We start from the raw sequence: 12,919 nt of genomic DNA, 5'->3' as shown, positions 1-12,919 counted from the left end.
ATGCTAAAGGACCTGGCTAGCCAGTGTGAGGCCCTGGGTTCAAACACAACTCTGCACAAAAAAAGATACTGGCAAAACCATGTGGTCTGTTGGGAAGACTTAGGAAACTGGGTGAAGAGGGAGCATTGTTCTGATGTTCTGTTTTGAACATAACTCCTAAATTTACAATATGAGATTCTTCACTGTGTCTCAGAATTGTTTTTCCATATGCTTAACAAAAAGAAATAATCTTTAAGGTTTTAAATGGAATTACTTCTGTTTTATAGCTGAACCATCTTGAATATGTAAATCAGCTGAAGAAGGAGCGGGACCGTGCTCAGGGGAAAATAAAGTTGTTGCTGAAATCCTGTAAGCTGCTGGAAGAAGAAAAGAAAACCTTGCAGAAGGAGGTCTCTCAGCTTGAGGCTGCGCAGAAGCAGAAAACAGGTGGGTGTTTGCTGGAGGCACATCCTCCTGTAGCGACGTGCTCACTTAGGCTGGGCACCCAGGAGAGGGTGGTGGTGGTTGTTATTGTTGTTTAATGTTCTCTTTGGAGTGCTGATTTCCAACTGTTTCTTGTTTTCAAATTTCTGCATTTTGTCATGATTTTGGGGTCGTCGTAGTATTCAGAATGCAGCCTGCATTTTGAAATAAAGTTCTTTTCATCATCTCTTACATAATATATGCCAAAAAAAATCTCCTGATGGTACTTTTCTAAGAACTTCATTAATGTGCATTTAAACACATTATTCCTCAAAAGACCAGTGAGCATCTGCATTTCTACATTGTCCTTGGTAATTTTAAGTAGCTGATTCTGGTTGACCTAGGCCCAGTCTCTTAGGTCAACTAAAATGAAAATATAGGGAGCTACCTCTTGGGTGTGTAGAAAGAATGAAAAGTAAGGGGATGATGAATTCTTTGTCACTTGTCTGTACTTAATGCTCAGGTTGGGATGTGCTTGTTATGTGCCTAGATGATGGCATAGTGTGAGATGGAGCTTGGCAGGGCAGGTTGATGGTTTTCCTTGCTGGGTTGACCACTTGGAGTAAGCTTGAAGTATCAGGGAGTTTTGCTATTGGATTGAATGCCATGCATGGAAACTCTAAGTTAACTGTGGTTCCTACCTTTATATAGGTTCCCTAAATCCTTCCCCATCAGCTCCTCCATTTGGTTTCACCTTTCTCAAAGCCATGCAACAGAAACTGCTTGAACTTAAAGGAATTCTATTGTTCATTCACTTACGTTGGAAATAATAGAAAGGGGAAGGAGGCTATGTGAAATTAATTCATTTGATTCCATTCAACTAGCTCTACAAGGAAGTTTAATGAGTTGGTTGAGAGAGTTTTGTTGGTTTTTATATTTAAGCCATTCCAATAAAAGCATTTAATCTACTAGAGTATGTACCTTGTCATTACTCCTTAACAAGAGTTAATGAACTAAAGAATGTTAAGCTGGTAAACATATTCTTAGCCCTTCTATGAAATTTAAAGGAAAGTTCCAAGATTATTTGCTTTGCAATGCCCTGAGTTCACTGGAGCAGAATCAAGTGATTGTGGGTCATTTTATTTTGGCAGGTACTTCTGTGGATGCTAATGTAGATGAATTAATGACTGAGATCAAAGAGCTGAAAGAAACACTTGATGACAAAACCAAGGAGGCAGAAGAATACCTGGAGAAGTACTGTTCCCTGCTTATAAGCCACGAAAAGTTAGAGAACGAAAAAGAAATGTTAGAAACACAGGTTGCTTTTCTGAATTCAAAACAATCTAGACATAATCTCCGCAGCTCTCCTTTACTCAATGCAGCTGTCCAGGGGCCGTCTCCAGTCCCTGCTGTTATGGAGAAAAAGCTATCAGGCAGTGAAAGCAAAGCTTCTGGCAAGAGGCAAAGGTCAAGTGGGATTTTGGAGAATGGTGAAGAATCAGTCCCTTCCACCCCAGAGACATTTTGTAAAAAAAGTAGGAAAGCGGTCAAAGGTGGAATTTGCTCTGCTGAGGATGAAGATGCATTTGAGCCAGAAGGACTTCCAGAAGTTGTAAAGAAAGGTATGCATAATTTAAAATGAAATTACGGGGTGGAAGATATAGCTTAGATTCTAGGTTTCAATCCCCATCATCAAAGCCAAACTGGCTGTGATAATTGGAAATTCCATACTAAAACTTACATATGAAAAGATAGAAGTATTTTTACTTTGTTTAGGTTTTTAGATTATTATGTTATAGTCCTAACTGGCCTTCTGCATTTCTTTAAAACAGAAACGGTATTAAACAATTTTAAAATTGGTAAGGTTTTGAGAGAGTAGGATTAATTACTCATGACAAACTACAAAAAGAGCTGTAAATTTTAAAAATGACTTACGAACACTTGTTTAGAATTGGGTATTTTTTTGCTGAAAAAAATCTCTGAATCAAAAAAAAAATCTCTTGAATCAAGGACTTCAGGTTTATTATTATTATTTTTTGACGTTTAAACTCAAGGCCTCATACTTGGTAGGCTGGCAGTCTACCACTTGAGCCAATCCTCTAGCCTTGCTTTTGGCCTGTTATTTTGGAGATGGGATATAGTAAACTTTTCTGCACTGGCTAGCCTTTGAACTGTGTGATCCTCCAAGTCTCAGGCTCCTGAGTACTAGCATTTGAGGTATGAGCCACCCACACTTCCTTTTTTGAGTTGTGTCTGACACTAATGTCAGACAAGCTGGACAATGGGCCTGGTAACTTGTATGTCATCGGTTTCTCTCCAATCACCAGATCAGAGCCTATGACTTTGTTTGTTTGTTGTTTTTGTTTTGTTTTATAAACCTCAGTGTTAACTCTTAAGTGTGACCCAGGGCTCCAAGGCTAGTCTTTGTATTGCTTATTACTGATTCATGATTAAATAGTCAGAAATTGAGATACTGAGAGTTTAGAAAATTTTATAGCAGTTTGATTTTGTTGCATCCTCTAGGCACACAGGCTGACTTGTTTCTTTGTTTGTTTTCTTCCTAGTGATCCAATCTTACTTTAAATATCATTCTACAGCAGATTGCAAAATCTTTGCTGTAGATGGTTAATGAAACACTGTTCTTAGTAACCATAACTCTCAAACTGTATGCTGTCTCTTTCTGATGGGTGAATTATCAGTGAAGCCTTAAGGGCTTACCTTTGGTTAGCCATGATGCTGTGAAGAGTGTAGTGCCGTGCTGTCTTCCAGTATCCTTGAGACTGGCCTGTTCTCATGAGGCTGGTTCCTTCTTGGGAAGGAAGTTAAGTTCTAATGTTATCCTCAGGCCTGCTGGTGTCTTAATCAGCTTTTAAACATCCACATAGAAGCAGCAGAACACTTGATGATTTTCCCTTGTGTATGGAAGTGAACAGTGAGCTTTTTTGCCCTTAGGGTTTGCTGACATCCCAACAGGCAAGACCAGCCCCTATGTCTTGCGGAGAACAACCATGGCCACAAGGACCAGCCCCCGCCTTGCTGCGCAGAGGTTAGCCCTGTCCCCACTAAGTCTGGGCAAAGAGAATCCTGTGGAGTCCTTCAAACCAACAGCTGGTGGCAGCAAATCACAAAAGGTAAAACTGTCAACAGCCAGTTTCTATCTGAGATCCCAGAAATCACAGCATTTTGGGGATAGTGTTGGACACTATGCCATGTCACTCCACTCAAGAGGCCCTTATCAAGCCTGACCTTCCTAATGACAAAGAGTGAGCAAGCTGGAAGATGAGCATGCAGGGTCCTGTGGCCCGATCTCCTCTTCCAACAACAGGTCATTTTTAAATAGTCTGCTAGTAAATGACATTATTTTGTAAAAACAAATAAGATGAAGGGTAAAACAGTGGATTTGTAAGGAAGTTTCAAGCTTGACTGTTGAAGAATTCCAAAAAGTGTTTTTGCTTGTGGCCATGGGCATTTGCTATAATTACTTGTTTTTAAATTTTTATTCTCATCTCCCAGCTCCAGATTCTATATGGCCTTTATTCATCCCTTTCTGTGTAAAGTACTGTTTCATTAGATAGCTAAAGAGGTACTCTGATTATGGATACTCCCTCCCGTTGGGATTGTTAAGGGTGGGGCAGGATCTTCACTACCACTATGCTCCTTACTGTAGTCCAGAAAATGTGATTTAAAGAAAGCATAGAGATCTTTATCATTAGAAATGCTCAAGGCTAAACCAGCAGCAATTGCAATCCATATGCAGAGCATATGCATGCTATTTAACTCCAGGTTTATTTCCTTATTGTATTGATCTCATATAGCAAGTGATATTATAAAAGAATAGAGACTCATAAAGATTCTACCTCCCATGGTTTCCCCCTCCAGTCTCCCATCTAATTCCACACTCGTCATTCTTGCCACAATGCCAGTGTTCTCCAAATGGGACCCTGGGAATACTGTTGGAAATTGCTAGAGTAGTTTGAAGATGTTTTGAATTTCTGTGATATTACTCTGTTCCCTGATAGTCGTGAGCTAGAACAAGAAGCTTGTTTAATGTAATTTTATTTTATTTTATTTTTGTGCCAGTACTGGAGCTTGAACCCAAGACCTTGTGTTCTTGCTCTGCTTTTTTTGCTTACTTGAGCCAGTTCTGGCCTTTTACTGGTAAGTGGAGATAGGAGTCACAGATTTTTCTGCCCAATTGGCTTCTAACCTTGGTCTTCAGATCTCAGTCTGTTGAGTAGCTAGTACTATGGATGTGAGCTCCTGCAGCCTGGCTTGTTTAATGTAATAATTCCTAAGTGAGCAAGGATGCTCCTCAGTAGGATTTCAGAGGCCAAAAAACCTTTGGCTGCATTAAAACAGGGACATATATGCAAATTGGCTTGATCTTATTCATGTATAAGAGCTATATGCAAATTATACCTAGTAATAAGTTTATAATTTATAATAAAGTTAGTTCAAAGGTGAGGAAGGGTCTTAAGATTTTCTTTGGTTCATTGAAAGGAAGCAGTCCATTTCTTATACGAGACATAATCCTTTTTGTGCACACTTTCTTCTCTCTTCACAAGGAATAATTCATCTCTCTCTCTCTCTTTCCCTCTTCCTCTCCTTTCCTTTCTTTTCTACTACCTTTTCCTCCTCCTCTTTCTACACCTCCTCCTCTATCATCTTAATTTAACTTTTAGATGTGGTAAAAATGACAGTATTGACTAATAGGTTCATCATTTGGGCCCTGGCTTTTCAACGATAATAAAATCTTCTACTTAGTGCAGAGAGTATAGCTAAGACCCTGGATTCCAAACCCTAGTACTGCTCAAAAGAAGAAAGAAGAAAAAAAAAGTACCTTTTTAACTAAGCCAATTACCCATACAGTGTGAAATTATGAAGCTTCACCAAGGATTTAGCCACAGGGAAGTAGCCACTGGGCCAGCAAGCCTGAGCAGTCATATTTAGGTTCCAGATATAGTGTGTGCCATCTCCTGTGATTGACGGGGAGCCACCCTTAGTAAAGGCTCTTATCAATTCTCATCTGTCTGACACACAGAGAGCACAAATGAAGCATGGGCTTCTTGAAACAGAAACCATACCTTTCAGTAATCTCAAGGCAGGCCTCTTGTTATTATTTGTTTGAATATCTCACGATTTGTAGAATGAGTAGGCAGCTGGTTTAAGTGTGTGGCTCACCTATGTTTTCATTGTCTAATGAAGTCTGACACTTAGCAAATACTTGTGGTGTGAATGGAGCTGTGGACACCGTCTTGAAATGATCGTAGTAATGCTTGATTATGAAGATACATTAGGAAATGGTTGTATGAAATCACCACCTGGATCATGGTTTTTTTGCTTCTTTGATGAGGAATTGATGGTAAACGCAGTTTGTGTTCAGGTTTATTGTCTAGAAAAAAGAGCTGTGCACACTAGGGGGCTTGCTTTCCACACTGCTGGCGCAGAGCAGTAACCATGGTCTCCTGCAGATGTGCATTCTTTGCATTAGCTCCATGTGGTCCAGGAAGCACAGGCAGTGTGGATTGCTGAGCAGTTTTGTGGGCTTGGAACAAAATGGTGGGGGTCCTCTTGAGGTAGAGGTGTAGGGGACTTTATGATTAGATGCAAACTGTTCAAACCTAGCCTCGTAATTTTCAGTTTAACTCAGCATTTTCTGGGTTTGCCCTGTGAAATGTTTGCCTCATCTGTTAAGCATGTTTCATCATGTAGTACTGTAAAGCAAGGTGGTTATTTTCTGAAGCAGCAGCTTTGACCCTTAGGATGGCAAGCTACCTCTTAAAGTGCCTGGCTGAGTTTTGAGAGTTCTTAGGTTACTTCCTTGACATCTGAAGACTTCAAAGGAGTGACTAGGAAAGGGGCTTTTCTCTGTTTATGATGCCACTGTGATAAGCAGCCCAAGAGCCCCTCATTTGCTGAGGATAAGAGACCAGGTAATTATGCACTTGATCTTCTGGACATGGGCTTGGTGACAGTGTCAGAAACCAGCTACTCAAGAGTAAAAACCATCAGGAATGGCCACGGTGATGTCAATATAGCATCAGTCAGCAGTGCATTTTTTTTTTTCTGTCAGTGGTGTTCACTGATCCCCTTACCATCTCCCCCGTACTTTCTTCCTTCTCCTTATGACCATAGGCATCACTATCCTGCTGATTAAATACCGTGATTTGGTGCATTTGACCTCATGTGGTTATGGACTGATGATCTATATCTTAAGTTTCGATCACAGAGTACAATTTCCTCAATTTTGTAACCAGAGAAATTGAGTCTTGAAGGAGAAGCTGAGGAGTGAATATACTTTAGGCATTTAATTGGAATTAAGTCTTCATGGATGAGTTTTGGATGCAGTACTTGTAAGCTCTCTATCTTGTTCCTCCCCCTCCTCCCCTTCTGTCTTCCTTGCTCTCCCTTTCCCTCACTTTTTTCTTCCCCTTCTCTCTCATCCTTTCTTTCCCTCCTTCCCTCTCCCTTTTTTTTTTCCCTCTCTCCTTCTGCCTCTCTCTTCCTTTCTCCTCTCCTTCTCCCTTCTCTCCCTAAAGACATGGCATTTGACATGCTTGCATTTGATACTCTGGTCTAAATGGGACATGAATACAACAAGGAAAGTATAAGGAGAATGATTACATAAAATACCTTTATATCAGGAGCAGATCCTAGTTGTACATGCTATAAATAAAACTACCCAGGTAGAATAGCTCATTTGGCTCATACTTATTCTGAACGACAGTCAGGGTTTGGTTAGAACATGTACAGGTAAGTTTTTGGTACTTACTTGGGACTCTTGAATACTTACTATGAAGTCAAGCCTTTTGTGGGCATCAGGGATGCACTGGGAAAGAAAACATAAATCTTTCTGTAGAGCATCTTCCACACTTACCTGGCAAGCAAGTCTGGCCATTAGTGGTGTCAGAGAAAGTTTGGCAGTTTATGTGAGGCTTGTTTTCAGAGGAGAAAATATTGCTGTTGTATAACCACCTGCAGAAGAACTTACCTCCTCACACAGGGCTCCATTTTTCAAGCTGGGGAAGTGAATGTGATTTAAGCCTCTAACAAAAGATGTATGTGTTGCAGGTGAAGGTTGCTCATCATCACCCAAGGGATTCAGGCACCAGTCCTCAAGAACCCACCATGAAGTGTCTCTCACTCAACAGTCTTCCTGAGAGAAGTTTGAAAGACAGCCCTGGAGAGGGCCAGAGAGCCAAGTGGGACTGCCTTGCTCCCATCCCAGAGGCTCAGTCCAAGCTCCAAGGCAACGAGAACTGTCGTGTCCAATGAGACCCCTGTGTGGCAGGAATGATGGCAGTTGTCAGCGTTGACCGTCTGCCCATGGGGACTTTGCAGCTAGCACTTTATCAGTGGGGAGAACCCTGGCTTATGTCCTAAGTATATTAAGGTCTTTAGACTTCCCATGTGTAAGTATTAGAAGAGTTTGGAAGCACTGATCATCCCGTCATCACTCACGCCCACCTCCACTATAATGTAAATAGGGCTGTGTGGAGCTTTGTGGTAATAGGTTGTAACTCAGCAGCAATGCTGTAACAACTTGTGTGTGTGTGTGTGTGTGTGTGTGTGTGTGTGGATTCTACACTTCAAAAAAAAGAAAAGCAGAACACGTTATACTTCGAATTGACAACTTCTAGGAAAATGTTAACTTACAGTCTTTCTAATGTATCGTGTTAGGCATTGATAGTTTTAGGTAAAACATTTATTTTGAGCTGAATAAAATGAAGGGTCACCCCATTATATGTTTCTAAGAAAAACATTTACACATATATATGTTCCCCCCTCTCTCTATTTCTCTCTCTCTCTGTCTCTCTGTCTCTCTGTCTCTCTGTCTCTCTGTCTCTCTGTCTCTCTGTCTCTCTGTCTCTCTGTCTCTCTCTCTCTCTCTCTCTCTCTCTCTCTTGCCCCCTGTGTCTTACAGATCGTTGCTCATATAAGCTGTACAGACATATGATAGGTGTATGGGGTGTGTTTATTTCTTGTTAGTCTGGATCTAAGCTCCTTGGATGTAATATATCATGTCTACTGTCATCTTGCTTTTTTCTTTTTTATGACTATTATTGATCTTTGGTATGCATTTCTGGTGAAGGTGTATTAAAATGTGTGGCATTGTTCTAATAAAAAAATCACCTTTTGATTTTGTAAAAGCTGTTTCTAATTATGAACCTGTTATTGGCACCCTTTCTTGCTAACAAAGCATTTTATCAAAGTAAAAATGTTTGATCAAATGATACAGACATTTGAACACGTGATACTAGTGAACATCTACTAGACATAAGGCACAGTTTAATAAGTTGAATAAGAATGTAACATGTCCAGCCCATGGGCAGGATGCTGTATATACCCATTAAATCACATCAGCAAGGTGTAAGTATGAGGTATTTTCCATCTCCATTTATCAATGACAGAACTTGGAAAACATGAAAGGCATTATGAGCTATATCAAATTAGAAAAAATTCTGAACAAGCCCTTGCGTCATTGAATCAGGGTAAAAAAGTTTTTCAGGACATGAGATTATTTGTTCTTGGCTCTCAGTTCAGATTGATGCTCCAACTTTGACAAACATCATTGCTTTTATATTTTGCAATTGTCCTTTGCAGAGTGGCCTCTGTTAGATAATACTGGAGTAAAACTAAGTGACTTAGTATTCATCTACTGAAAGCGATATCCTACTTTCTTCTTGTTTCTGGAGTTCTCAGGGCTGTGGTCTAGTACAAAATCATAAGTCATCCCAAGGCTGTCATGTGCTCAAGTCAAGGGCATGGCCTGGAGCAGACCCTGTTTTCCGGCTTCCTCCAGTGACTGGAAGATTCCACTTGGTGGGTTATTGCTGGGTTCCTTTCTAAGTCTTGGAAGCATCTTCATATCCTAGGTGTGCTCTAGCTCTGGCTTTGGCTAAGTGGAATACCTCTGTAACCAAAATGCTATTATAATAAGGAGTTACCCGATGGGGAGTACAAAGATAATAAGGACAACCAGAAAAGGTTAAAGAGCAAACATTGAGAATAATTCTGCTTGGGTAAGGACCTTTTATTGGCAAAATATGCATATTTATATGCTAAACATTAGTTATAAGTAGATGTGTATATTTCTGTGTATACTCAGTTTTGAAGTTCACTTCATATATCGCCTATTAAAAAAATAGTGGGTTGAAATGCCTCAGGTGGAAAATTTAGGAGATGATAGTGAGCAAAGTATTTAGGTCACCGAAGAGGGGCTGGGTGGCTTTGGCTAATTTATGTCAGTTTCTTGTCACTACTGATATATCTGAAACCAAAGAAGAGCTTCAAAGGTTAAGTGTTATTTAAAGAAAAAGTACCCCTATCCAAGAAAGTTCCTGCCTAGGGCTAGGGCTAGCACTTTTATTATCGAGAATAGTTCAAGACTTTAACATGGTCAGCCATATCATCATTGTTTTCTTCAAGTTGGAAGAACTTGTTATATTGTGAGCTCAACTGGGTATGGGATGAGAAAAACAAATATGTCATAGTTCTAGCTCTCAAGTGTTGTCTTAATAGGCTGGTTACGTCAAAAATAAGATCCAAGCCGACAACTCATGGAGAAATGAACCAAGTCCAGAGATCTGAGATTCAAGATTCTCATCTATATAGTAAGGGGTTGCTTGGAAGCCATCTTCATTCCACAGCACCCTTTTATGTTACTGGGAGACAGGAGGAGTCCAAAGAACTTCCTTCTACCCTCTGGCCCCATTCACTTGTTTTGCTATTTAGAATTTTTTTCTCATTTGACTTCAATGTTTTATTTGAGCTTGCACATTTGCAGGTGTTTGAATCTGGGAAGAAGTCAGGGCAACTTTGCTTATAAGTCTGGGATTCCCATATTTTTGTTCCTACTGGTTTTGAGTCTGCTAAGTTCTTCTAATTATTTTGTAGAACTCAGAGCATTAATCATTGTACATTGTAGAATTTGCAGCTTCTTCCAAAATCGTCTGGACAATGTCAACATGTCCTAAAAGAAATTTTAAGTGAAATTGAAGCTGTGTATTGGTGGCTTAATACTTGTAAACCTAGTGATGTTTTAGGTTCAGAGTTGGAGGACTTTGGTTCTAGGCCAACCTAGGAGAAGGGTTTCTAGCTCCAAAATAAGCAAAAAGCCAGGCCTGGAGGTGTAGTGTAAGTGGTAGCATACTAGTTGAGCAAGCAAACAAAACAAGGAAATTTGAATGGAAGGCAAACTGATCACATTCTATAACTCATAGGTGTCTTGCACTATAGTGAAGCTGAGCTGGTCGCTGACGTTTCTTCTCTTTATTCTCTTGAGTCAGGAGGGAGATGGAGATGGAATCATTGCTTGGAGAGGGTGGTAAGTACTGGAAATTGGTAACTACCTGTTGGTAGTTGAGGGCAGTTTGAAGTATGCACTCTCCCACTTTTGCTCAGATGGTGGAAAGGGGTTCAGACTAGGTTCATAGACTAGAAACCTGAGCGCCTCTGAAGAACCTGAACACTCAAAATCCAGAGGACCTGAAAGTCATCCCCATCTCCCTGCTCCAGAACTTGACTATGTATGGCCCAGCAGTGTGGGAAGCCACATACTTTTCTCAAGGCCATCTCACATACTTGGCTCAAATCTTACACCTTCTGAAGGTGGACATTCGAACCTTCATTTTGTTGGCTGGAATTAACTGACTTGAAGACATTGTTTAATAACATTGATAATGCGTTTCACAGCAGCCTGGCAAAACAAGGATTATTCTGGTGAGTTAAAAGGTGAAATGTGAAGTGTTCACCCAGGTAGTAGTACAGGTGAGTTTCAACCTCTCTGATCCTTCTACCTCTCTGGAAGCAGGCTGTTTCCGAATAATGCTGATAGTTAGGTATTCAGATGAAGTTAATAACTTTTCCACCTTCTTTTCGTTTTTTTTCTTTTTGGGATGTTTTGGATTTTTTGAAGGACTTTTTAAAATTAAAATTGTAAAGGTGATGTACAGCAGAGTTATAGTGGCATAAGCCAGGTAATGAGTACATTTTTTTTTATTGTGAAAATATAGAGGGGTTACAATTACATGGGCAAGATAATGAGTACATTTCTTACAAAGCATTGTAGCCTCCTCCTTTGTTTCCCCTTCCTATCCCTTCCCATCCTCCCCCCCACCAAAGTTGTAAAGTTCATTTTCAACATAACGACTTGATGAGTACATTTTAAAAAAATTTAGTTTCATTGTCAAGGTGATGTACAGAGGGACTACAGTTACATACTTAAGGTAGTGTCGAACTTGTTACCCCCTCCCTCTTTTTTCCCACTTTCCCTCTCCCCCAACCTCCCCCCAACCCCCCCACAAGTTGTAAAGTTAATTTCCAACATATTGTATTGCTGTTGCATTGATTTGCCAGTTGTCCTTTGTCTCACTATTTTGTTGTTCCCCTTCCCTTCCTTAATTCAAATAAATGTATATACAATATCCAGGTACCAAAATCAAATACAGTGACAACAGGGTACAAACCATAGGAAAAAAAGCACACGCAAAGAAATCACGTAGTACATTAAAAACAAGAACAACAAAGAAAAACCTCTTGTCTCTGAACAGTGTTACCCCTCCCTCATTTTCCCCCAGTCTTCCCCCACCCAGCCCTCCTCCCTCTCAAGTTGTATAGTTCATTTCTAATATAGTGTCTAGTGAGTATCACTGATAGATTAGCTCACCCTCTGTCCCACTGTTTCTGTGCTTCCCCCCTTTATTAAAAATTATCTTTAAGTAGTTGTATAAAGGAGATGCCATTCACCAGAACAGTTTGTGAATACAGTGCATCTTTTTTTAATTTTTTATTTTATTTGTGAACATACTGTACAGAGGGGTTACAATTACATGGGCAGGATAATGCATACATTTCTTACCAAGCATTGCAGCCTCCTCCTTTGTTTACCCTTCACCTCCCTTCCCAGCCTCCCCCCTCCCCCCCACCCAATCCTTCCCCCTCCCCCCCACCGACATTTTGACATGACAATTTAATACAGTGCATCTTGATCAGTGTCACCCCTTTCAACATTCTCACCCACCCCTCCCAACCTACCCCTTCCCTCACTCTTCTTAATTTTTAGGTTATGTATTGATTTTTTTTGCCATTTAGCAAAAAGCATTTTATGTATACAAATGCGTCTTGATCTGTGTTATAACCTCAATATCTTTATTCCCCCTTTGACCCATCCCTTCCCTTATATTTCTCAAATCTGTGGTATACCCAATGAATTCATGTTGGATTCTCCTTCCTTCTGCTCTTCATTCTTTTCCCCTTCTCCCCTTTGCCCCACCCTTCCCTCTTAGAATTTTTCCAAAGTTTTTCCATTTCCTTATGAATGATACAATTCCTTCCTTTCCTTTCCTTTCTTCCTCCCTCCCTCTCTCTTTCTTTCTCTCTTTCTTCTCTTTCTTTCTCTCTTCTCTTTCTTTCTTTTCCTTCCTTCCTTCCTTCCTTCCTTCCTTCCTTCCTTCCTTCCTTCCTTCCTTCCTTCCTTCCTTCCTTCCTTCCTTCCTTCCTTCCTTCCTTCCTTTCT

At 40.3% G+C, this 12,919-nt stretch overlaps 1 protein-coding gene across 2 annotated transcripts in view; it reads left to right on the top strand.

Annotated features, from left to right (window-relative positions):
• Cenpf (centromere protein F) overlaps window positions 1-8,546 on the top strand; it is a 49,340-nt gene extending 40,794 nt beyond the window's left edge. For both annotated transcript variants that reach the window (XM_070041503.1, XM_070041502.1), the window contains exons 15-18: window positions 267-426; window positions 1,554-2,024; window positions 3,355-3,533; window positions 7,474-8,546. In XM_070041503.1, the coding sequence (XP_069897604.1) occupies window positions 267-426; window positions 1,554-2,024; window positions 3,355-3,533; window positions 7,474-7,677 (1,014 nt within the window). In that variant the 3' untranslated portion in view covers window positions 7,678-8,546. The remainder of the gene's footprint in view (window positions 1-266; window positions 427-1,553; window positions 2,025-3,354; window positions 3,534-7,473) is intronic.
• The last annotated feature ends 4,373 nt before the right edge of the window (window positions 8,547-12,919 follow it).

The sequence above is a fragment of the Dipodomys merriami genome, unplaced genomic scaffold (genome assembly GCF_024711535.1).
Source record: "Dipodomys merriami isolate MVZ:Mamm:240054 unplaced genomic scaffold, mDipMer1.0.p SCAF_31, whole genome shotgun sequence".
NCBI classification, from domain to species: domain Eukaryota; kingdom Metazoa; phylum Chordata; class Mammalia; order Rodentia; family Heteromyidae; genus Dipodomys; species Dipodomys merriami.
Note: the sequence above shows the minus strand (reverse complement) of the source record. Positions and strands in the feature narration are given on the sequence as shown.